At 37.0% G+C, this 27,261-nt stretch overlaps 1 protein-coding gene across 1 annotated transcript in view; it reads left to right on the top strand.

Annotated features, from left to right (window-relative positions):
• The first annotated feature begins 557 nt into the window (after positions 1–557).
• The window catches only part of LOC150100726 (zinc finger MYND domain-containing protein 10-like), a 91,392-nt gene continuing 64,688 nt past the window's right edge, over positions 558–27,261 (top strand). Inside the window, exons 1-3 of the mRNA XM_090401871.1 lie at positions 558–658; positions 5,345–5,453; positions 26,310–26,423. Of these exons, the coding sequence (XP_090257997.1) occupies positions 558–658; positions 5,345–5,453; positions 26,310–26,423 (324 nt within the window). The remainder of the gene's footprint in view (positions 659–5,344; positions 5,454–26,309; positions 26,424–27,261) is intronic.

Genomic DNA, 27,261 nt, shown 5'->3' with positions numbered 1-27,261 from the left:
ATAACAAACATCCATGCCCGTGGCGGGATTCGAACCCACAGCGAAATAATAATTATTATCATTCCTGATACCTCCAAGGAGTCCGAAGACTCATCGCGGGAGGACATCTACAACTGTCTCTACACTTAACCTCTACTACGAATCATCTCCATCAACGCCATCTACCGCTCACCTCCAACACCACCCCAACTAGTAATTTTTGTCTGTAAATTGCGTGTGTTCTGAATTAATAATATTAAGAATAATAATCCAATTATAAAATGCAATAATTAAGAAAACATTAATTAAATTTAATAAAAGCGATTATTATTATTTTTTTTCATGACACTACCCAATGATAACATAAAGTCTAGGTTAATATAAGTTTTATTGTAAACTGGTCTGTATTAATAAAATTGTATTTCTATAAAGTCTAGATATTAGTTCCTTGAGGGCCAATGCGCCTGTGTGCTATGAAGAGTTAAGTGTACATTGTATTATGCGACGCGCAAAGCTACGTTTCATTTTTTACAATTAAGAAAATCGTTTCGGTTCTCATTAGATGCAGAAACTTTACAATGGAGGGAACAGAAATTCAGCGAATTTTATTATCTTCCGAGATCGAAGCTTATATAGAGTCACTTCAGACATTCGAAATTGCTTTTATTGGATCTCCGAGGTATTTAGGTTTTGAACCATCTTTTTATTTTTAAGAGTAATATTTCTGGTATTGACTGGTTAGGCTATCTTAGAAAATGCTGATTTTAGCGTATTGATCAATAGAATAAACCCTTGTATGAAGCAGCATACAAGAATACTTTAATATAATGATATAGATTTCTTCTAGCAGTTTCCATAGCTGCTGTATTAAAATAAGTGGTTACTATGGCAACTGTGCTTCGTGAACACGCTTTCTCTGGCTTCCATAATTACAGCATTATTTTTAGTATCATTTTCTAGGCCTCCATAGAATCACAAGATTCATAAGGATTTAAATTTAAACTTCAGATTTGAACGGCCTTATATGGATCAATAACTGAAATCTATAGACTTCAGTTATAAGTGACAATCGATTAACGGATACCCATTAAATATTAGTATCATTTATGTCAAATTTAATTTAAAAGATTTATTTCACATTTAATGTGTATTATAATTCAAATAATATACACAACAGATACGTTTTATTTTTATTATAAAACTTGACATTTATGTTTTTATTTATTTATTTATTTTTTTAAAAAATATTTTGATGATGAGTGTCATTCCCCTTCTCATTTCCTTTTGCCTTTGCCTTCCCTTTAAAATCTAGACCAGTGTTTCTCAAACTTTTTTCGACTACGGAACACTTCACAAATCCTGAAATTTTCACGGAATACCTTGGTTATTTTGTAATGTATAAATTAATAATTAATTGGTAATGTAGCTGATTTTTTATTATTAATCAATAATTAATAATTAATTAAACCATCATTAAATTAATTTGTGCTGACAAATTAATTTAAAAATAACAAATTCCAGAACTTCTTGCGTAACACCTATTCACCTTCCGCGGAACACCGGTTAAGAACCACTGATTTAGACTCTAGAGCAGTATTTCCCAACGTTTTTTGGATCATGCCCCACTTCAACGCCTCAAAGATTTTAATGTCCCCCCCCCCCCCCTCGCCGACAATGGTGAGTGTTTGAGTATATCAGTGATGAGGTGACGAATGCAACATCATTTTCTAATTGCCACCCTGTGGGGCGTACACCCCATGTTGAGATACACTGCTCTGGAGGAAGAATTCGGTCCAAGAATCTAGTCAAGAACCTTGGACCGAATGCATGTGAAATATCGTAAATCGATGTTTACCATAGTTTGTACCCTTTTCTATTTGACAGGAAGAATAATAAAATATCCATTACTCATAATGTAAACAAACAGATATTTGTGGTCAAACACTTCTATAGAAATTTCAAAAGGCGTGGTAGCCGATATCATTCGGTTCGAGTTACCTTTACATAGCACAAATAAGACAAGATCTCTGAATATTCCGCATATTCATTTCCAGTTTATTATTATTTACATGAATCATGGGAATTAAAGTTTTTTAAATAGTTGCCAGGTCACCAGAACTTTTTAAATGAAAAATAATAATGAAAGGTGTGCATACGTTTTCGAAGATCATGTTTTAAGAAATGTAATACCTAGACAAATAGTGATGGTTATTGTACGCTACCATCACATGTGAAGCATTTTTTAGATATTTTTTAGATTAATTATCAGTCTGTCATCCTGATTAAATTTTATTATCGTCAATACTTTTAAATATTCGAATGACAAGATGTAGCTATTTAAGGATTTAAGGGGGTTTCTTAGCCTTTCAATTTGGATGCAATTGCGTACTGTCACATCCAGTCAATTCATGGTGATTTTTTTTTTAAATTTAATAATTATTATTATTTATACTTTGGTTTGCTACAAAAATGAATGAAATTTGTGTAATTATTATTTATAAACACACATATCTAAAATATTGTAAAATGTATTGAAGCAGTGTTTTTTGAATAATTCTTTAAATTAGTCAAATTGAATAATCAAAATAGCACATACACACATATATATGCTATTTTATGTCTTGTTATGTGCCCTGTGAAATAAGATTTTAGTGCTAGTAAGGAACAGAAAAAAAAAAACATTCAAGGCAAGGCTTCTTTGTTGTGTGTGTATATATATATTATTTATTATTATTATTACATAACACCTCCAGGGAGTCCAAAGACTCATCGAGGGGATGGCACATGCTCCACAATTCTCCATCTCTACTTCTGTCATCTACCACCACTAGTATTTTCACAGAAAATCACCAACATCCATGCTGACTATAATAAATTTAGTTTAATCCTTTATCCAAGTGTGAGCAAACAAAGTTTGTGCCTGAAAGTATCTTCAGGACTGGGGTAAGGTGGTACAACACCAGGGCACTCCTTGCAAAGGTGGAGCAAGCTAACATCACTCCTATCTCAGTATCTCCCATAATGCAAAACACATCTCCTTGCGGATATGTATAATATTATGCATTAAGGGAAGGGCCACTACCCAGACTAGTTTTGACCTTTATTGAAGTCTCTTCAGTGGGAGCCAGGCCCAAGTGGAGATACCAGGCAGAAGCATTAGCAAGGTCATCTCTACCTATAGGAGTTGCTAAACTTTCAACATCCATGCTGACTATGGGCGAGCCAGCAGCCTTTTGACTGGAGAGTGGCACACGCACAGACGTTTTTGTTTTGTTTGGTTTCAAATATTAATTTTTAAAACCAAAAATTCATTGCCGAGGTCTGAATAAGTTTTTTTTTTTTTTTTTCAGATATAGTTAAAACAGTATAATCAATATGTTCTGAAAAGAGCATATCAACAATAAAGATGGATACATTAATTGATTTTAAAGTTTTTCTGTTATAATTTTATTTTGTTTTAAAGTGTAATGCAAACCATTAAAAGCAGCTTTTTAAAAAAAAAAAAGAAAAGCAGACAGATAATATTTTAATATGCAGGTACATTCAAATAGGTTTCATACTTCCATTAAAATTAATTAAAACAGTATCATAACATCAGTAGTCTGATTTTTATATAAATATAGTAACTAATGTGTTATCCTACCACTCAATATTTGGCACATATTATAAATCATTCATTTTCATTTCTGCTGACTGGTTACTTGATCATGGGATATTAGTTCATCACTCTGACCAGTTGGAGAGATGTAGTGGTGTAGCTAGAGCTTTTGCCACCCCTCTCAATACACACCAAAAATACTACAAAAAGTCAAAATGATGTATAGGGAAATAAATTAAAACACTGTGTTTATTTTTGAAGTAAAACTTTAATTCCAACATTCTAGAATGTTATTTTTCTTGCTTTTCTGTTAGCAAAATCGTCGATGACACTGGTGAAGTCTATTTCATCACTAAGTTGCTGTTCTATAGACAGTATAGCAAGATTTCTTAAACGCAAAGTGCTGGCCCCAGGGTGGACCCCCCCCCCCCAGCTATGCCACTGGAGAGATGACAAGTTTGTAGAGTGAGGTGGCTGTATGACTTGACATCAGTTGCAGGAAGGGGGCCACTACCCAGACTGGTTTCAAACTTTTATTATTATTATTACTTAACACCTCCAGGGAGTTCCAAAGACTCATCGAGGCAGGTCTCCTAATCTACGATTCTCCGTCTCCACTAATCCAACCACCACATCTACCACCAGTATTTTCATAGACAATCACAAACATCAACATCCATGCCCACAGCAGGATTTGAACCTGCAGCCTTTTAGCTGGAGAGCAAATATGCTAACCACTCAGCCAACCGGTTTACTGCAGACGCATCCTTGCTTTTGGATAAATTTTTATTTTAATTTATTTATTTATTACATTTATTTTTTAATGTTGAACTCAAATATCAGAGAATAATGAATGTGACTTTTGTAATTTTTTATAATTCATCAGTGTTAATATTTTCATTTCTTTAAGTGATCAAATAAGTATTTAATGCAAAGTATTGCAAGTGATCTCTTAAGTGGGAGCTGGACCCAAAAAAGATATTGAGGTTAAATCAATGCAGAAGTCACATTTTCCATATAAAACCAGTGAAATGGTGTAACCTATTTTTAAAATACTTTGGATAAGATAGTTTTAGAAAGTTTTTTTTTTTCTGTTATCAAGTAAATTATAACAGAAAAGAAATTTCATTCTTGTTTTAAGCCTATACCCAATCATAAACAAAGTTGGCACATGAAGTATCTTCACAATTAGGTTACTTGAATATTGGAGCTTTTCACTTCACATCACTTGCCTTAGTATTCCATAATGCAAACACATTCTGGGAAATGCCACTACCCAGATCACTTTTCACCTTTATTAAGGTCTCCTTAGTGGGAAGACCCAATGAGATACTGAAATCAAATCAATGCAGAAGTAATATTTTCCATTCATAGTTGTAAAATGGTGTTTGTATCATGATATTTTTAAAATGTTCTGGAACAGAGAAGTTTACAGGATACTTTGCTTGGATACTCATAATGTTTTTACATTATGGGATACTAAGGCAAATGATGTGAAATTAATAGCCTCTATATATAAGTAGCCTAGTCGTGAAGATACTTCATTTGCAAACTTTTTTGCTTCTACTTGGGTTTAGGATTAAAATAATAATATAATTTTTTTTCTATTATAATTTTGATAACCAAGCAAAAAAAACTCTCTATAGATAGCTTATTGAAAATGTCACTTTGCAAACGAGTATTCATGATACTACTTTACGATTGAGTAATTGTACTTTATTATATCTATTAAATTATATAATTATGAAGTATATTGTTGTTTCCAAGGTGGTTTTTGCAACATGAACATCTTAGTCAACTGGCAATGCAAGCTGTCTTAAATGTGAGTTCAAGTGAAGAGGAGATAATTAAAGAAGCTCTCTTATCTATAGGAAAGGTGAGATCTAGACAGTACTGATTCTTATTAGACAAAAAAATTTTAGATATTTTCTGTTTACCTTATCATGATGGCAGAAGTAATAACTAGAAACTGATAATTATGTAGACTTTCTCCAAGTGTAGTATGTATTAAATACTTAATATTATTTACGAAAAATAAGACAATGTTCGTAAACGTAAATAAAATGAAGGAGTGAGTGCTGTATTCGCTATTAAGAGGTGTGATAGTTGATAGTTTGACGAAATCGTACCAACCGGGTGCGAACATAAAGGACGTCAGGGAATCTATTCGAGTGCAAAAACAAAGGGTGAAAGAGATGATAGTCATGGCAGGAACAAATTATTTGAAAGAAGACAAAATGGAAATGATAGAGGATGTGAGAGAATTACTTGAGGTAGCAAAAGAGAAGAGTGAGAGAGTTAGGATGGTGAGTATTTTGCCACGGTATGACAGTGAAATGTTTAGAAGGAGGGCCATAATTGCCAATGACTTTATGCATGGGTTATGCATGGAGAGTGATGTGGAATTTGTGGATGGGTGGAGTGAGTTCGATGGGCAAAAGGATTTATATAAGATGGATGGGTTACATTTGAATGGATTTGGTGTATGGAGGCTTGAAAAAGTGTTGATGAATGAAGTGGAAGTGGATGTACGGACTCAGGGAAACTAGATTTATTAAGGGGAGGGAGTAGATATGCAGACTTTAAGGAGGCAGTTGAGTGTATGAATGAATATAATATGCCCGAGCGAGTACGAAGGAAAACAAATCAGAATGGGATAGTTCGTATAAGACATCAAAGTAGGGATGGGACTATTCGGCTTCTGCAATTCATGTACACTAATGCCAGGAATATTAGGAACAAGAAGGAAGAGTTTTTGGCCTTGGTTGGCACTTCCAGACCACAGGTTGTTGGTATTAGTGAAACATGGCTGACAGAAGATGATAAAGCTACTGGAATTGAATGCGACGGGTATAGCGTGTTCAGGAGTTACAGGGAGAACAAAAAGGGGGGAGGGGGAGGAGTGTTATTGATGATAGCTGATGAGTTGCAGCCAAGGAGTATAGAAGTTGAACTGAAGGATAGAGAAAAGAGCACATTTGAGGCCATTTGGTGTGAGATAGTCTAGCAGAACAAAATATACAATTGGGTGCTGCTATAGACCAAGTGATGGAATAGATGTGGGGATAGTATGCATAGGCAAATATAAGAAATGAGTGGAAGGAGGGTAATTATTATGGGTGATTTCAATTATGGTAACATTGACTGGAAGGAGGAGAGGGCACATGGGAGGAAGGAATTGGATTTTATGCAGTTATTAAGGCACAACTATCTGCGACAGCATGTAGTGGAAAATACTAGGGGGGGGGGAGCAGAGAGTGCTTGACCTAGTAATTGCATCTGAGAATGTGGCTGTAATGAACATGACCATGCTGCCACCAATTGGTGAGAGTGATCATAAGGTCATGACTTGGGAGGTGGCTAAAGTAGTGGAATTTACAATTAAGACAGGGTACATATGGAATTACTGGGCTGGTAAGTATGACAAGCTTAGGAGTGTGCTTGGCTCAGTGCCATGGCATGTAAAACTGCAAGGGCTGGATGTTGATAGTGCATGGGAGGTGGTTAAGAAGTGTTTGCAGGAGGCAATGGTTGACTGTATACCAAGAGTCCGAATAGTACATCAAGTAGAGGTTAAATGGATGAATAACACTATTAAGCTTGAGCTGCAAAAAAAGAAACAATTGTGGAGGGAATTTAAGGAGAAAGGTGACCAGCAGGTGCAGGAACAGTATAAAGCTCAGACCAGGAAGGTAACTAGGGTGGTAAGAAAAGCAAAAGCAGATTACGAAAGAAAATTGGCCATGCAGGCTAAAGAGAATCCCAAACAGTTTTTTCAATATGTTGCAAATAAAAGGAAAAAAGTTCATGGCAGAATGATTTTAAAAAATGCTGAGGGTAGGGAGGAAACCGAATCAGTCGATATAGTGGAATTACTGAGCGAGCACTTTGCAAAAGTATACCATCCAGGTGGTGACATTGCAGGAATGGAAGAACCAACAGCTTATACTGGAATTGTGATGAATGAAGTAGAGGTAAATAGTCTATTACAGAACCTCAATGTCAATACATCTGTGGGATTGGTATGAAGTCATACATGAAGCGTACGACTCGTGTCGTACGTGAAGCGGCTAAAGAATTGTTAGTGCCCTTGACCATTTTGTTTAATTTGAGCCTCGGGTCTGGGTCAGTTCCAAGGGGTGGAAAGAGGGGAAAATAGTTCCGCTGCATAAAGGTGGTTCCAAGGCTGTTGTTGAAAATTACCGGCCAATCAGCATAACAAGAATCGTTATCAAGGTGTTGGAGAAAATAGTCAAGAGGAAAATACAAGATTGGATAGATGAAAATGTGATACTGTATCGGGAACAGCATGGTTTTGTGAAGGGTAGGTCATGCCTCAGTAACTTGCTCATGTATTATAACGCAGTGATGGCTGAACTGGATAAGGGTAATGGGTTTACAGTGATTCTACTGGACCTTGCTAAGGCCTTTGACAAGATACCACATGGAATTCTAATCAGTTAAATGCAGCATATGGGGATGGATATAGGGTTGGTGAGATGGATAGGAGGGTGGTTGACGGAGAGATATCAGAGAGTGATTTATTCAGGAGTAGAATCCACAAGATGGCTTGTGACTAGTGGTGCCACTACTCACAAGCCATCTGTTCCACTGTTCTTGGACCACTGTCACAAGCCATCCACAAGATGGCTTGTGACAGTGGTCCAAGAACAGATCCACAAGGATCTGTTCTTGGACCACTGCTGTTTAATTTGTTCATTTGTTTGCAGATGATGCAAAGTTGGGTAGGGCAATAGTGAATGCAGATGATGTCAAAATTTTGCAGGATGATTTGGATAGATTGGAGGTCTGGGCTAAGGAGAATGGATGTCAATTTAATGTGGCAAAATGTAAGGTTATACATTTTGGGGTGAAAAGATTAGCAGCAGTTTACTACATTGGTGGAACTGTACTCCAGGAAATTGATGAAGCATGAGATTTAGGTGTGTTGGTGGATAAGGAGTTGAAGTTTAGGGGGCACATTGCAAAAGTGGCCAAATCAGCTCATCAAATCACTCGGTTGCTGAAGAATACGTTGACAAGCAGGTTATTGTTTCTCTGTATCGAGCCTTGATGACCCTATCTCGACTACTGTGCCCAGATTTGGTCACCTAGGTTTCTTCTTGATGGGGAGGAGGTTGAGAGGATCCAGAGGCAATTGACCAAGATGATAGCAGCTCTGTGGAATGAACCTTATGAGATTTGTGGGTTGCAAAAATTGGTTGATAGGCAGAAGAGAGGAGATATGATTGAGACATTCAAATTACTGAAGGGTTTCTATAAAATTAATTCAGAAGATATTTTTGAGAACAGGGCTGGTTGTGGGAGGATTAGGGGACATCTATGGAAGCTGGGAAAAAGTGTGGTTAGTAAGGGTGTTAGAGCTGGGTTCTTTACTTTTAGAGTGGTGAATGAGTGGAATGGGCTGCCAGAGTCTGGGGTGGATACTGTGACAGTGAATGAGTTTAAGGTGAGGTATGATAGATACTGTATGAATGTCGGATAGTTGTGATGAACATGATTTAGTGCCTCCCTCGATGAGTCTAAGGACTCCCTGGAGTTCCTGTAATAATAATAATAATAATAATATGTGTTTTTCGGTGAAAATCATTTATTTAACAGTGCTGATGTATTTTATTACTGATTACATGAAGAAGATAATGTGGAAAAAATATCGTGAGAATAAGAGTGATTGGAGTTATGAAATATATAAATCACAGACCAGAAAAGTAACGAGTGGGCATAAAGCTAAATTGGAGTATAAAAAGATATTGGCTATGCAAGCTAAAGGCAATCCAAAAGAATTTTATTGTTATGCTGCAAGCAAAAGAAAGAATAAATGTAGAAAAATAACTTTACTGAAGTGCCAGAAACTAATGAGATTGTTGAATTAATGAGTGCTCATTTTGCTAAGATATATCAACCAGGTGTATATAACATGGTGCACAGTGCTACTGCTACACTGGGTGAAGAGTTAGAGGTACAGGAAATTGAAGTTGATCCTTATCCAAATTGCATAACTTGGATAAGAATTTGTCAACATAGACAGATGGAATATCAGCACATTCGCTAAAGGAATGTTCAACTAAATTGGCTAGGCCTTTCACATGTTTGTATAACTTGAATCTCAGCCCAGGAATGATACCACAGGAATGGAAGGAATGTATGATAGTTCCATTGTACAAAGGTGGTGCAAAAACTGATGTGTCTAACTAATGAGATAATAAAGATTTTAGATACGTTGGTAAGAGTTTGCACACTATACTCTGAAAGGAGCAGAATGGGTTCATTAAAGGAAGGTCATGTTTTAGTGATTTGCTCACATTTTATAACAATATTACGGCCGAGTTGGATAAAGGGAATGGATGCACTATGATAATGTTGGATTTTACTAAGGCATTTGATAGGATACCACATGAAAGTCTGTTGAATAAACTGGAGAGTATGGATTGGAATATAAACTCTTGACTTGGATGAGTAGATGGTCAACAGACAGATATCAAAAAGTGGTATATGATGAAGGTGACCAGTGGTGTATCTCAGAGTTCAGTCCTTAGGCCATTGTTGTTCAATCTATACATTAATGACATTAGGAAGGATCTAACAGGAAGATATGCAATTCTTTGCTAATGATGCAAAGATAGGCAGAGCAATCAGGGATGCTACTTACATATCCAGCACTTACAAAAGGATTTGAATAGGCTGGAAATTTGGGCAAACAAAAATGGTTGTCAGTTTAATGTTAGTAAGTGTAAAGTTTGCACTTTGGTGTTATGGTACAAGAAATTGATGAGGATAGGGATCTTGGCATAATGGTGGATAGGAATTTGAAGTTCAGAGGTCACATAGCAAAAGTTTCAAATATAACTTAGAGGATAATTGCAATATTGAAGTGAACCTTGACATGTAAGGATAAGGAAGTCATTTTGCCTTTAAGACCTTGATAAGACTACACCTGGATTATTGTGTGCAAATTTGGTCTCCCAGGTTCCAAGGGGATAAAAAGGCTGTGGAAAGGGTGCAAAGAAGAGTTACATAAATTATATCTAGAATTTAGATTGAAAACAGCGAGTATGCAAATTACAGACTGCTTAACAGGAGAAAGAGGGGTGATATGATAGAGGTCCGTAAACTTCTGAATGGGTGTTAAAGGATATTATTGGATGAAGTATATCTCCACCTTCCATATAATAATGATATCCTATATCATTATATGGAAGGTGGAGAGAGAGAGAATGCAGGGGCATCCATGGACGTTAAGTTTGTTCACAGTCAAGAAAGGGGTAAGAGCTAAGTTTTTCTCTCTCACAGAGCAGTGAGTGAGTGAGTGGAATAGTTGGCCTTTAGGAGTAGTGACAGCTGTTTTGGGTGATGTATATTTCTGTCCATCCTCCCTCAGTGAGTCGTCAATTCCCTGGAGGTCTCAGGTAATAATAATAAAATATCTAGCTGTTTGCTGCTAAGTAATGGGGAGAGCAATGTAAACAAAGGTGATTGAGTATTTAGGCTTAGATGCTGGTTTACACTCATAATACAATTTAACGGAATAACTACAGCACAAAGAGAAATAATTAAACAGTAGGTTTAATTGTTTCAATATTTTGTCTCTGTCGCAGAGACATCTTCAGGACTACAAAGTTAAAACTGTAGTAACACACACACAAGAAACAATAAGCGAAAGAAATGAAATTAGACTATATAAAGACTAAAATCTTATGATTGGCACCTTCCATGGGTGCTATTGGCCAGTGCTGTAATGAGGGCATGGCGAAATAGGTGCCTGCCATGGACGCAACTAGGTTTGGGGCGCAAAACATAAAAAATTTAAAAAACAAAAATAAATAAATAGATATAAAAGTCTGCTATTTTATATTGTATTTTTAAATTTCGGCAATACGCCACTTTAGACACATAAATTCTGCAACACACTGCAACTCATTTTGATGGGGTTAATAGTAAGTATTTAACATATTACATTTAGTAAAATTTAACTTGTTACATTTAAATTTTTCAAAATGTTTGTCATTTTTGGGTTGGGGGGGTGCAAGTTAGACATTTGCCACGGGCACTTCATACCCTCATTACTGTAGTGCTATTGGCTAGCCTTAGTTATTGAGCAGGAGGCTTAAGAATTAAAGTTTCCCAAATCTTGGCAAGTTTAATGTAACCATATTTATTAAGATTAGGCTAGTTTTTTAAATCTGCTACTGATTCTAAAAAGAGTCTTTCAATTTTGTATTTCCTGTGATGGAGCATGAGAGTTTTCTTCCAAGTTTTTTTCCATATGATTCTGTGCAGGATATCCAAGGTATTATCTGCTAGACCTGACTGACCATAGTTGTAGCAGTGGATGTATTTTTTATGTTCATGCAAGTAGATATTAGCAGATCTTCAGTCAGACCATAATATGATAAGTTGCAAGAACAAGGAATCTTGTAAACACCTGGAACAGAGAGGGGAGAAAGTGGAGAAGGGGGTGCCAGCTTCAAATGAGATTTGAAAGCAGTGCAGAGATTATATTTCTTTAAAGTTCTTGCTGTTTTTTTTCTGAAGTGTCCCAGATATAGGGAATAGTAATGGCATTACTGTAATCTTTATGTTGAGAGGGACGTAGGGAGGTGGAAGGGAGAGATAATGTTTAGGTCTTTTTGGCATTGTAACCATTGGATAGGAAGGCTTGGCAAATAAAGGTGAGTTCTGCTGTAAGAGAAGTTGGAGTGGAACAGAGGTTGGAGGCTCTGTTGACAGGGGCTTCGATGACACCATGTTGTTGAGAAGGGGATGATGGAAAAGCTCATGCATGTATCTATACTGTGTGGGTGGATTGTCTATAAACTGCAAAAGAAAGGGTATACCATTGGATAGATGTGTGATTAGAGTATCTATAAAAGGCAAACTGTTCTTATTTTCATTTTCAATAGTGAACTTTGATTCTGGGATGTTGACTGTTGATGTGGAGAATGAGCAAGTCTAATGCATCTGAGCCATGTGACCAAGTAGAGAACACACCATCAGTATATCTTAACCAAATAAGTTTGAGAGTGGCAGTATCAAGATTATGTTTTTCAAAATGTTCTATATAAAAATTGGCCGAGGAGGGGGGGGAGGAACCCATGGAAATACCTTCTGTCTGTTTATATAAGGTGCCTTTTTTAAGAGATATAAACAGACAGAAGATGAATGATGAAATTTCAAACCATGAGAAAACTGTCATTTTTGGTATGCTGATTTCAGGAAACAGTATATTATTATTATTATTATACAAACAACTCCATGGAGTCCACAAACTCATTAAGGGAGGCCATAACTATTATACCAAACATTATCCAATATTTGTGCAATATCTGTCATACTTTGATTTGAACTCAGTCACTCTCATGGCAGCTCCAACAGACTTCAGCAATCCATTCCACTCATTCACTGCTCTCCAAGCAAAAAATCTAATCCTCACTCCCTTGCTAAACACTCTTGGTCAATTTCCAAGAATTTTTATAGACCTGCCATGTCTTGATCACTTGCCTCTGAGTCCTCTCTACCTCATCCCCAGAAACCCAAAAGACCAGATTTATGCACAGTAGTCAAGATTGGGTCTTATTAAGGCCTTATAATAAAATATAATAAGCTGTTTATCTCTGTTCTTCAAGGTGATCTTTAGTAAGTAATCCAACAAGCTGTTTTAGCCACTTGAGGCAATATTGCTCTCTAAACTTTAACTCTCTATCCAATCTCTCCCCCAACCAAATCCCTCAATTCATCAATTTCCTGGAGCATAGTTCCATCCAGGACCGCCGAGAGGGGGGGTGACATCCGAGACTTTTGTCACGGGCCCGGAATCGAAAAGGGCCCCGACGTGTCACATAACTGTGTTTAAAATGCATGGTTTTAATTCTTGTAATAATACAACAATGATAAAGGATAATGGCATATCGAGAATGATACTGTGTTTTGTTTTAGACAGACAGCTATGCTCTTTAGCTCACCGTGAGTGTCCGGAAGACACTGATTCTCTTGGTGCAGATCGCTATAGTTATAGCGGGTGATGATGTCAACAGGCGTTTGTGCAAGGTTGTTGCTGTTGGCTGTGCTAGCTTGTAATTTCATTCACAGTAATGTTCCCTGCCAGAACGCTTCGTTCTTGTTAGTATTTTGATAGACAAAGGTTTTGTGATTGTTTGTAAAGTGTGCAACTGTATAGTGTAGGCCGTGCGCTAAAAAATAAAAGTAAGTATTCTTATTAATTTGATTTTTTAATTATTAAAATTATATTTTTAATAATAAAAATTTGACCAACACAAATGTATCATCATAAATCTGGAAATCAAAAATGAAAGGAGAAACTTGTGGTCCGGGCCCCACTTATTATATTTTTAATAATAAAAATTTGACCAACAGAAATGTATCATCATAAATCTGGAAATCAAAAATGAAAGGAGAAAAACTTGTGGTCAGGGCCCCACTTAAAAAAGTGGGGCCTGGACCACATTATGCTGCGTTTTACATTATGAGAAAATATTAAGGATAGTGACGGAGCTTGCTCCACCTTTGCAATGAGTTGCCCTAGTGTTGTACTACCCAGGTGATGACTTACGCTTGGACTTGCCGATAGTTCTTCGGCATGAAACTCTTAGATTTCGATCTCTGAGTTTCATTCCGGCTCTAAAATAATGAGGGATTTATTATCCCCTTAACTTAATTTACTCTGCCGAAAAAATAGCCTCTTGGCTCTTGATCATGATAACCTTATGCTTTGCCACATTAAACTGATATCCTTTTTCCTTTGCCAATACTGCTAGGCTATAAAATGCACCTTATCAGAATAGGTTAAAAAGATTTTTGTGTTACAGAAATTGGTTTATAGGATGAAAAGTGTTATGATTGGAGATATACAAATTACTGAAAGTTTTTTTTCTGATGATATACCCATTTTACATCATCAGCAAACAACTGAATATTTCTCCTCTGATCACTTCCTATATCATTAATGTACAAATTAAATAGTAGTAGTGGTCTAAGTAAAGAGCCTTGTGGCATGCCACTAATTACAGGCATTCTACTGGACTCTATACCAGAATAAACTATTGTCTGATATCTCTCCATCAACCATCCTCATATCCATATCACCAACTTTATATACACCCCACTTGCTGCAATTCATTTATCAAAAATAAATGTGTTATACACATTTAATTCTGCATTGTAATATTCTATTTATTTAGTCTTGTATCGTAATTTCAACTACCCCTTTGCTAACCCTATACGTGCTGCACTCCCAGCACCTTATGTCTTAACTAACTCTATGCTGCTTTACTCTTAAATTAACTTTAATCTGCTTAACATATATCTCACTGTTAATCCTACTGAATCTTATTTCCTGTTTTCACTGCTAGTAAACAAACTTTAAGTTATCAGCCTATCTACAATATACAGGTTACCAATTCTCGCACTAATCAATCAGAATTTTTTAATGACTGCGCCATTCCAATTGAACTAGTGTAGTTTAAGAATTAAGGTAAGGAATACAGGCAAGATCATGGTTAATACACATATTTTCCTATAGCAAGTCGTGGCGATTCTCAATCTATAGGGCATACAGGTGCTGGTTTTTTAGAGATAGTGCATCGGCAATAGATCAGGCAAGGTAGTTAAACAAACAAAACATTTTATTTTAAGCTAGTAAGAAAGTACAATACATACATATTAGGGGAGAGGAAGTCTCTCTCTCAGCTTATTTAAGTACATAGCTACAACATACAATTTAGAACTTTGCACATAACAGTTACTTATTCCCATCACAATGCTACCCTATCTATAATAAGCATGTAGTTATTCCCTAAGTTGCATCTTAACTTAATTCCTTCTATTATATGTACAAATTTATAATCAATTTACCCTTCTGTAACCATAACTCAATATTTAACATTTCACTAATTTTAATTCCAATTGTATTATTCTTAAACATTAACAGAATATGCTTGCTTACAATAACCTTTCACATACACAGTTCAGACATTTGAACAAAACCTCAGTTACATCTTAATCATAGGTTACGATCGTTGCTTGGACGTGTGGCAGTTCTCGCTCTGGGAATTGCCGGACAAGATCAGACTGATTCTTCCATTGGAACTACCGCTGTGATTTCCCATTAGTAACTGAAAAGGAACTGCTGAAGTCTCCATTTATGACTTCAAGTAGTCGCACTCTCCTAGCACGTCCATGCATCCAAACAGGAGTTCCATTGAATAATGGCCTCGCCTCCACACACACACACACCTGGAACTCTGTTCTCCGGGAAAGGACAAAAACTTGGAACCTAAAATCGAGAACGTTGCCAGTTCGTCTCAGTCCTCTTTTATATCATCACTAATCCTTTATTACTATGTTATAGTTTCCAGGCTTACCTGCCTGCATGATGACATCACTTCAGCTCCCTCCATTTGTGGCCACATATATTTATGTTCACAAGACTTTGCGAATGCTGGCTTTTGCTTAGTCATCGTTCTAATCTGGGTTAATCCCCTCTTTTCCGTTTTACATACAACTCAATGGGAATTAAATTATGCATTTTTACAGCAAAATTATAACATTTATTTTATTACAACATAAATTCTATATTCTATTTTATATATGTTTGGAATCCTCGTAAAATCAAACTCAAAAAATTAATTAATTTAATTTATCGTGAGAGATTTTACAATACCCTTGCAAAGTGATCACTCACTAACATTTCAAATGCCCAAGAATTTTGGCATTTGAAAGAACTTGTTACAGGAAGCTATTCTTGAGAGACACTTGTGACATTAAGTTAAGAATTATAAACACATTAACACAAGAATATTTTAATGTTTGCCAAATATTTCAGTCTGAAACTAACAGACTATCCTCAGTGCCTTTATAGGAACAGTTTTTACAAGGTGGAATACAAGATTCTAAGAATAGGACAGGTACAGAAAATCACAAATGAAGAGCTCTATCCAAAGATACAACCAAAGGAGAATCTAATGCAGAATATTATAAAATGGAAGCTTCAATTATTTGGACACATCTGTAGAATGAGTGAGGACCAGAAGATAAAGACATTCATGTTTGGTATTATGGATGGTGTAAACAGAAGAGGTAGACCATACAGAGAATGGATAGACAACATAAAGGACTGGTGTGGAATGGATGTACAGAAACTGTGACACTGTGCACTGGACAAAGAAAGGTGGAAGAAGATAGTGAAGGAGGCATTGGACACCAATGGGCAGTGAGCCCATGGTTCGTGATGATGATGATGAATCATTCTTCAGAGCCTCTGTAGCTCAGTCAATATAGACGAAGCCCTTTGGTCAGAAAGACCTAGGTTCGATTTTCATCAGTGACATAAGGAACTTTTATCTGGTCTCTTTCAATGAAAGGTGAGTTAGCTGGTCTCATATGGAGGTAGGCTTTTTTTTTTAATCCAGAAACTTGGGTTTTTCGTTCCCCAGAACAGGCAAACTGGCCCTGTGAACACACACAGATTACAGTCATGAATATTGCCCTTAGGGAGATGCAGCAAGGAATGATGAACTGGTATCATTAAATCTGTCATGAATCCCTTCATGGGGGGGGGGGGGGGCTCTGCCCACCCTGAAGGATTGGATGAGACTAATCTAATCAATCATTCTTCCTTCTACTTGCCACATACCAAAAGAACACTTTTGAATTACTGCGTGAAATTATACTGCATGGAATTACACTGCATAAAGTGTAGATAGTGATTTCAGAAATAGATGTGTGAGTGCACAAGAAAGGATTAAGGCCATCAAGGATATTTAGGTCTGGAAAGAGGTGTAATATCAGTGATGATAGAAATGACCAGGGGAGAGTGTAGAGGAGTCATGTCCGAGAAGTGGGATTAGTGGGACTTGTTATAGAAACAAAAATGAACTAGTGTGTATGTTTACAAATGCTAGAAGTATTCGAAACAAGGGGAATGAAATTGTAGCATTGATAGAGTTCATTCATCCAAAAATTGTTGGTATAAGTGAGACATGGTTAAATGTCTCAAAGACAGACAAAGCAGAAAGGGAGGAGGAGTGTTATTGATGATGACAGAGGAGTTGTGCCCATCTAGGTTGGAGAATTAAGGAGCAAATACTGACAGTGTATTGAAGCAGTATGGTGTGAAGTGGAGGTGGACAGGATGAAATGTTTAGTAGGGTGTTGCTATAGACCTGGTAATCTGGAAGGCATTGAGGAGGAAATGTTTAGACAAATTGGTCTGGCTAATAAGAAAAGGGTGATCATTATGGCGGATTTCAATTATGGTAATATAGGCTAGAATGAAGAGACAGCATCAGGAACCAAAGAGAATGAATTTCTTGAGTTTTTAAGGGATAACTACCTTATGCAGTATGTAACAGGGGCCACACATGGATCAAGGGTCTTGGATTTTATTATCTCATCAGAAGATATTGTTGTAATGAAATGTCACATTATCCTCCAGTAGATGAAAATTACCATGAATTGATCATTTGGGCGGTGGCCAGCTGTATCAGGACTTTTGCGAGGAAAATAGTTATAAGTGGAACTATAAGATAGGTGATTATGACAAACTCAGGAGGCAGCTTGCAGCAATATTATGGCATGAGGAATTGCATGGGAAAGAAATCAGCGCTGCTTGGTCTCTACTCAGGAATTAATCGGCATAGGCAATGACTGAGTGTGTTCAAAGATCAGGAGATTAAATAAAGCAGATGTAAAATGGATGACTGAAGAGGTGAAGCCCACAATATGGAAGAAAAAGACATTACAGCAGTTAGCAAAATGATGCTAAAAGAAATCCTAGGGAGTTTTTTCGACATGTGGCCAGTAGAAGGAAGAACGATTATGGGAGGATGATGTTGGTCATTGACAATGGGAAATGATAAACACTGAAGATATAGTAGAAGTGTTAATTGAGCAAATCATTAAAGTATTCCATCCTTGTGATTGTAACATAATGTAGAACTTGAGATCAGTGGGAATGGGGGAAGGAACCACTGATGGTGAGTGAGCAGGAGGCATATGAGGAATTGAGTAAATCCACCAACTCACAAATTAGAAAACTCCACAGGCTCCTTAAGAAGGTCACTTCTTGGCCTGTGGAAGTCACTAAAAAATTAAAACCATTTAACTCCATATCCCCCCATATTTATGGACTCCCAAAAATACATAAAGAAAATGTGCCATTACGTCCCATAGTGGATGGCACTGATTCCCCCACATACAAACTAGCTAAACATTTGGCCAAAGCTCTCACACACTATACTGGCAACACACTTTCATACGTAAAAAACTCAGCCCACTTCAAAGCCAGCATAGAAAATCTTACACTCAAACACACTGACATAATGGTCAGCTTTGATGTTTCCTCCTTATTCACAAATGTTCCACTCAAAGAATCATTAGAGCTAATCCAAGCTAAATTTCTTCCCGATATCACAGCCCTATTTCAGTTCACAATGAACTCAGGCTATTTTGTTTGGCAAGGAAAATTCTACAAACAAATAGAGGGGACAGCCATGGGTTCTCCACTCTCCTCACCCTTGGCCAACTTTTATATGGAAACTTTTGAAGAGAAAGCCTTAAACTCTGCCCCACAAAAACCAACCATTTGACTTCGATATGTAGATGATGTGTTCGCTATTTGGCAACATGGCTCCGATGCACTCATCTCCTTCCTAACACACTTAAACAACCAACACCCCAGAATCAAATTCACCTTGGAAGAAGAAAAAAACAACTGCCTTCCTTTCTTAGACATACTAGTCACCCGCCAGCCTGATGGAACCTTGGTTTTCTCAGTCTATAGAAAACCCACCCATACAGGCAGATACATTCACCAACAATCCTACCACCCTTCCTCACAACAATATGGTGTCATTAAGACACTACACAACAGGGCTTTAGGAGAAAGTATGGCTTCCTGCTTCGTCCTCATTTACTGTTTGCTGTGCCTGCATGCACGTGTCTTGCTCACAAGTTCCTGTTGAAAATGGCAACATGATGTTGCCAAAATATTGGATTTGTATTAAAAAGTTATTTTAATGTATATCCTAGTCTACATTGTTATTACCCTAAACTATTTAGTAATAATGAGTAAACTTGATGTCAACAAGGATATGGGATTTGATAGTATATCACCACATGTCTTGAGGGAGTTAACAACAGCTTTAACATACATTTTTAACATGAGTCTTTGCCCCAGGTCCCAAAGAAATGAAAAAATCGCAGAATTGTTCTGCTTCATAAATGAGGTAATAAGACTAAGGCTTTGAATTATAGACCAATCTACTTGCCTGTAGTTGCTCAAGATGTTGGAAAAGCTAGTGAGGACAGGGATTCAGAACTGAATGGATAGCAGTAGAATTTTCTCTTTAATGGACAGCATGGGTTTGCTAAAGGAAGATCATGTTTTTGCAATCTGCTTACTTGTTATAATAAGGTGACAAATACATTGGACAAGGGAATGTATATACAGTAATATATTTAAATTTTGCAAAGGCTTTCGATAAATTGCCACATGACAAACTGGTAGTTAAATTGGAACAGATGACATTGGATACTAGATTATTGGATTGGAGATTGGCTGCCTGATAGGTATTAACAGGTTGTGTATGGGGGGGAGTGATATCCCAGAAGAGGAAAGTCACTAGTGGCATGCCCCAAAGGTATCTTTTAGGGGCTAAAAGATATTCACTGCCAACTACGAGTATACTCGTATGACACTTACCGCCGGCAACGAGATTACCGTACTGACCTTGAAGAAGTGAAAATGCTTGGCTTGTGGAGCTAGCAGCAAAACTGTATATAGTCATAGATGGTATATGCTCTGCACAAGCCAACTACGAGTATACTCGTATGATGCTTACCGCCGGCAACGAGATTACCGTACTGACCTTGAAGAAGTGAAATTGCTCAGCGTACAGGAACAGACTATGCCGAAGTAGCATGGCAGCAAACGTGTTAATTTGCATGTAAATGACATTGGAAAGGGCTTAAATGGTGATATATACAGTTGTTTGCAGATGATGCAAAGTTAGGGAGAATTATAAGTAGAGCAGATGTTGTAGCTTTGAAAGAGGACCTAAATAGACTATTTGAATGGGCAAGCATGTGGAGATATCAGCTTAATGTTGCAAAGTGTAAGGTTTTAAAATTTGGGAAGCAAAGATGGGATGCAGAGTATAGGATTGATCAGGATATTTTAGAGAAGGTGGTGGGAGTTATGGTGGATAGGAACTTGAAATTTCATGGATATTTTGCTAAAATTGTGAGAACAATATAGAAGATTATGGGAATGATGCAGAGAACACCAATGTATAGAGGTAAGGGTACTTTGCTTCCATTGTACAAGATTTTGATTGGCTGCATATGGATTACTGTGCACAGATTTGGTTGCCAAGTTTTCCAAAGGATGATGATATTTTGGAGTGGGTCTAGAGATGATTGACTAAGTTGGTTTCTGGTCTCTGGAATGTGGAACATGAGGACAGATCGAGAAAATGCAAATTACCATATTTTTTACCTTATAAGATGCACTGTTGTATTGAACGCATCACATTTTTCATGGTGAATTTTTGGAAATAAAATGTTCTTTGCAGTATAAGATGCATGAATTATGCATCATAAGGTTATAAGATGCATCTTAATTTTCAGATAAAAGGCATAAAAAAGCACGTCTTATTAGGTGAAAAATACGGTACACAGCCAACTGGATAGAAGTAAGAGGGAAGACATGATCGATATGTGTAAGTTGGTAAGGGGTAATTACAAGATTAGCATGGATGAGATTTTTTATAGAATATCTGGAGACGGGGGGGGGGATGAGAGGCCATCCCTGGAATGGAAGCTATATAAGGTGGGTGTGAGCAAGGGGGTGAGGAGTAGATTTTTTCATGGAGAGTGCTGGGTAATTGGATTGCATTGACTGAGAGTATGGTGAGTGCAAGGACAGTGAATGCAATTAAGTTGAGATACAATGAGCTGTGCATATGAGAGTGGGACCTCCCACAATGAGTCTCTAGACTCCATGGAGATCTGTTGATAATAATAATTACCTTTTGCCTACATGGCTCACTCTTATAACCTGCTTTGTGCTGCTCATTTTTCTCTTTGAATTTTCCTTCTACAAAAATTTTTATTTTTTTGTATCTCCAGCTTAATGATGCTATTCATCCATTTAACTCCTTCCTTTTTACTACCTTCCTTGCAGTATAAACATCCAACCCTTGGTTTCTCATGCCATCACATTGCTCCAAGCACATTATCCTAAATTTGTCATTGTATCCCTGCAGTTTGAAATATATCCTCCCCCCCTGCCCTCTCAACTAAAAATTTCCATACATTTTGCCATTTCCCAAGTCAAGACAACACGATCACTCTTACCAGTTGGCAGCAATGTGGTCATCTTGGTTACAGACATATCCTCTGATGCAGTTACTAGATCTAGCACTCTCAAACCCCTAGTATCTTCCATCACCTGCTGGCTCAGGTATTTACTCCTTAGTAACTGCATAAATTCCATTTCCATCCTGGTGTCCTTTCCTCTTTCCACTCTATTCCTATATTGAAAGTTTATTTTTCACTTGGTTAGAGTATAATAAATTTAGTTTAATCCTTTATCCAAGTGTGAGCAAACAAAGTTTGCACCTGAAAGTATCTTCAGGACTTGGGTAAGGTGGTACAACACCAGGGCACTCCTTGCAAAGGTGGAGCAAGCTACCAACACTCCTATCTCAGTATCAGTATGCAAAACACATCTCCTTGCAGATATGTCTAATGTTATGCATTAAGGGAAGGGCCACAACCCAGACTAGTTTCGACCTTTATTGAGGTCTCTTCAGTGGGAGCCAGGCCCAATTGGAGACACCAGGCAGAAGCATTAGCAGGTCATCTCTACCAATAGGAGTTGCCAAATGGTGTGCCACCCTTTTTTTTTAATAAATTACTCTGGATTTAGAGAAAGATGTTGAAAGTTTATTTTTCACTTGGTTAGAGTATAATAAATTTAGTTTAATCCTTTATCCAGTGTGAGCAAACAAAGTTTGCACCTGAAAGTATCTTCAGGACTTGGGTAAGGTGGTACAACACCAGGTCACTCCTTGCAAAGGTGGAGCAAGCTACCAACACTCCTATCTCAGTATCTCCTATAATGCAAAACACATCTCCTTGCAGATATGTCTAATGTTATACATTAAGGGAAGGGCCACAACCCAGACTAGTTTCGACCTTTATTGAGGTCTCTTCGGTGGGAGCCAGGCCCGATTGGAGACACCAGGCAGACGCATTAGCAGGTCATCTCTACCAATAGGAGTTGCCAAATGGTGTGCCACCCTTTTTTTTTAATAAATTACTCTGGATTTAGAGAAAGATGTTGAAAGTTTATTTTTCACTTGGTTAGAGTATAATAAATTTAATTTAATCCTTTATCCAAGTGTGAGCAAACAAAGTTTGCACCTGAAAGTATCTTCAGTACTGGGGTAAGGTGGTACAACACCAGGGCACTCCTTGCAAAGGTGGAACAAGCTACCAACACTCCCATCTCAGTATCCCCTATAATGCAAAACACATCTCCTTGCAGATATGTCTAATGTTATGCATTAAGGGAAGGGCCACAACCCAGACTAGTTTCGACCTTTATTGAGGTCTCTTCAGTGGGAGCCAGGCCCGACTGGAGATACCAGGTAGAAGCATTAGCAGGTCGTCTCTACCTACAGGAGTTGTCAAATGGTGTGCCACTCTTTTTTAATAAATTACTCTGGATTTAGAGAAAGATGTTGAAAGTTTATTTTTCACTTGGTTAGAGTATAATAAATTGAGTTTAATCCTTTATCCAAGTGTGAGCAAACAAAGTTTGCACCTGAAAGTATCTTCAGGACTGGGGTAAGGTGGTACAACACCAGGGCACTCCTTGCAAAGGTGGAGCAAGCTACCAACACTCCTATCTCAGTATGTCCCATAATGCAAAACGCATCTCCTTTTGGGAAGGGCCACAACCCAGACTAGTTTCGACCTTTATTGAGGTCTCTTCAGTGGGAGCCAGGCCCGATTGGAGATACTAGGCAGAAGCATTAGCTGGTCATCTCTACCTATTTGTTTGCTCACACTTGGATAAAGGATTAAACTAAATTTATTATACTCTAACCAAGTGAAAAATAAACTTTCAACATCTTTCTCTAAATCCAGAGTATTTTATTAAAAAAAAGTGGCCAAATGGTGTGCCACGTGGCACACCATTTGGCAACTCCTATAGGTAGAGATGACCTGCTAATGCTTCTGCCTGGTATCTCCAATCGGGCCTGGCTCCCACTGAAGAGACCTCAATAAAGGTCGAAACTAGTCTGGGTTGTGGCCCTTCCCTTAATGCATAACATTAGACATATCTGCAAGGAGATGTGTTTTGCATTATAGGAGATACTGAGATAGGAGTGTTGGTAGCTTGCTCCACCTTTGCAAGGAGTGCCATGGTGTTGTACCACCTTACCCCAGTCCTGAAGATACTTTCAGGTGCAAACTTTGTTTGCTCACACTTGGATAAAGGATTAAACTAAATTTATTATTCTATTCCTATACTTGAAGTTCCCAAAAATAATTACGTGCTCTATTCATTGAGTTTATTGCAATGCATACTGTCTGCATCATCCTTCTCATTCTTTGGTTATTAACAGCAATCTAATGTGTGTTTCATCCTGTTAGTGTCTATCATCACACACCAGATGGCCTAAAATGTACTTTTCTAGGCCATCTGGTGTGCACCATCTGCAGAAGTTCAGCTATTCTCCACTCTCTTTGGTTGAAATTCATCGCTATCATCAACAATAAACTCTCTCCCATTCTTTTCTCTCTCTCTATCCTTCCTGAAAATACTATACCCTTCAGATTCTATCTGACTAACTACTTATCCTCTGTCAGTCATGTCTCTCACTAATGCCAATAACTTTTGGCCAAGAGAAATTAACCAATGCCCAAAACTCTTCCTTGTTCAAATGTTCTTGGTATTAGTGTACATAAAGTACAACAGCCTCAAGTCCCACAGCTATCCTTATGATTTATAGTAACTATCCCATTTTGGCTGTTTATCAGTGGTACTAACTTAAGTATATTTTGTACATATTCACACTTACTTACATCATTGGTAACTGTAGACTAAATTAACAGCTTTATCCCTAATAGTTCTAGTCTCCCTGATTTTTCACTTCCAATCTCACTTCGTTAACATCCGACCTCCATGGAGTCAGAGACTCATCACGGGTCTTCAATTCATTCAATAACATTTTTCCATACTCCAAACACCAAATCCATTAAATTGCAAACCATCCACCTTGTATAAATCCTTTCATCTGTCACACTCCACACATCCACAAACTCCACATCATTCCTCTTGAATAAGCCAGCCTGGATGGCCGAGTAGTTAGCGTATCCGCTCTCCAGCCAAAAGGCTGTGGGTTCGAGTCCTGCCATGGGCATGGATGTTTGTGATTGTCTCTGAAAATACTAGTAGTGATGGTCGACAGTAGATGGTAGTGGTGTAGATGATGAAGGTAGTTGTGGTTGGTGGAGACAGAGTGTTGTAGAGTAGGTGCCTCCCTCGATGAGTCTTTGGACTCCCTGGAGGTGTTATGTAATAATAATAATAACCAACATAGATGACTCATTTGTAAGCATAACCCTCCTTCTCAGTTCAGCTCTATCATACTGTGGGAATTGACTTGCTATCTGAACTTTTTCACTCTTCTCTTTTGCTATGAATTTCAATAAATCTTTCATCTTCTCTCTCATACCATACTTGTCAACTTTCAAATCATTCATTCCTCTAAAAAATCAATTCTTTCACTTTGCCTTTCTGCATTCTAATAGGCTCACTAACATTGTTAATCTTTGCACCTGGGAAGCACAATTTCATTACTCTCTCTCATCAAGCACACCTCTTATCATGGAATTATGGAATTATCTTACAGAACTCTCCTTACTTTTTCTTTCCTGCTTAGTTGAGCATTCCTTTCTCTTTTTTCACAACTCTACTTTTTTCTGTTCTCAGTTGTACTACTCACCAGACTTTTTCAAGGAGGTGTTCTAGCTTTTGCTTTATTCTGTGAACGACTTCATGTAAACACTCTATCTCCCTTACTTTTACACTCTCTCTCTCTCTCAATCCTGTCTTCCACTACTCCATTCACATTTTCACTCCATATTTCCTCCGTGTGTCTACTACTTCAATCTCTTGACTTCACCAAACTTTTGACAATTGCTTGAAGAAATCTACATTCCATGTATTACTAAGTCTTAAACCAAATTTTATTAAAGTCACTGTATTCTAAATTTACATTCTAAATTTATGTGTATATTTGATATTTGTAATGAAAGAGATTTTAAAATATTTAAATAATAAAATAACTCTACAGAAAATTACTTTTTACAGTATTTTTCAGAAACTAAAAATTACCTTTTCTGTTGCTTTTTATAATGAAACATGATTATAAATAGATTCAGTAAATGCAGAAATGAAAAATATAAAATCTACTCAGATCATCTGATAATTTAAATTCAATTTGTTAAAAAATATGATATACAATTAAGAGGGATGTAACAATAACAGATTAAGCAATTGTAGGAGCCCTGTGTATGCATAATATGAGGTATACTTTGTATTTGTTAATTTTTAAGTGGATTTATTTAATGGATAGTGTACCTTGCTGCAAATATTTTCACTGAGTTTTATTTTCAGATACCTGTTCTCATTCAAGAACTTATTGCTCTAAATATCTGGAAACAAAAGGTCTTCCCTGAACTAGTAAAAATGAACTTTAAACCTCCAACAACTGTCCCCCTTTATATAGTAGTAAGTTGGAGCAATAGCAACTTTTAAAGTTACCTATTAAAATATCTATTTAATTTTTTTAAGTAGGTAAAATGAACAAAAAAATAATTTACAGTGAAATTGATTTTTTGATTTTGCTCTTGACTAGAACACTAGCTATTTGTTACATATAAGCAAGCTGAATAGATACAAGTGTGCATTTACAATTGAAAGGTTCAGTTGCTTCGTGTTGCTTGCAGCAAAATGCACTTTTAGAGTTTGTATGAAACAATGACTTACAGAATGCTGCTTTATATAAATACATATACATTCATAAAAAAATAACAAAATAAATAAATAAATAAGAACACTTAGCAACTTATTATAAGTTGTTAAGTGAGAGTCCCATATTAATGTCCCATATTTTCAAATTGGGTATAAAGGATATCACCATCCTAATCCAATGTTTCCATTAATAAGCATTCATATTCATATTATACTTGCCAAGAAATTATATTCTTGTTAATCCTTTGTCCAAGTATTATTATTATTATTATTATTCCGGGAAACTCCAAGGAGTCGACAGACTCATCGAGGAAGGCCCTAAAATCATGTCAAGAACAACTATTCGACATTCACACAGTATCTATCATACCTTGCTTTGAACTCATTCATGGTCGTAGCACCCACAACAGACTCTGGCAGCTTATTCCACTCATTCACTACCCTCCAAGTAAAAATTCTAGCTCTAACACACTTGTTAACCACATTCTTGCTCAGCTTCCATGCATAGCCCCTAGTCATCCCACCACCAGTCCTATTTTCAAAAATATCTTCTGGATTAATCTTATAGAAACCCTTCAGTAATTTGAATGTCTCA

This window comes from Typopeltis vanoorti, chromosome 12 (genome assembly GCF_054136105.1).
Source record: "Typopeltis vanoorti isolate ZY-2024b chromosome 12, IOZ_Tvanoo_1.0, whole genome shotgun sequence".
Taxonomy (NCBI): Eukaryota; Metazoa; Arthropoda; class Arachnida; order Uropygi; family Thelyphonidae; genus Typopeltis; species Typopeltis vanoorti.
This window is presented reverse-complemented; position numbering and strand designations above follow the sequence as displayed.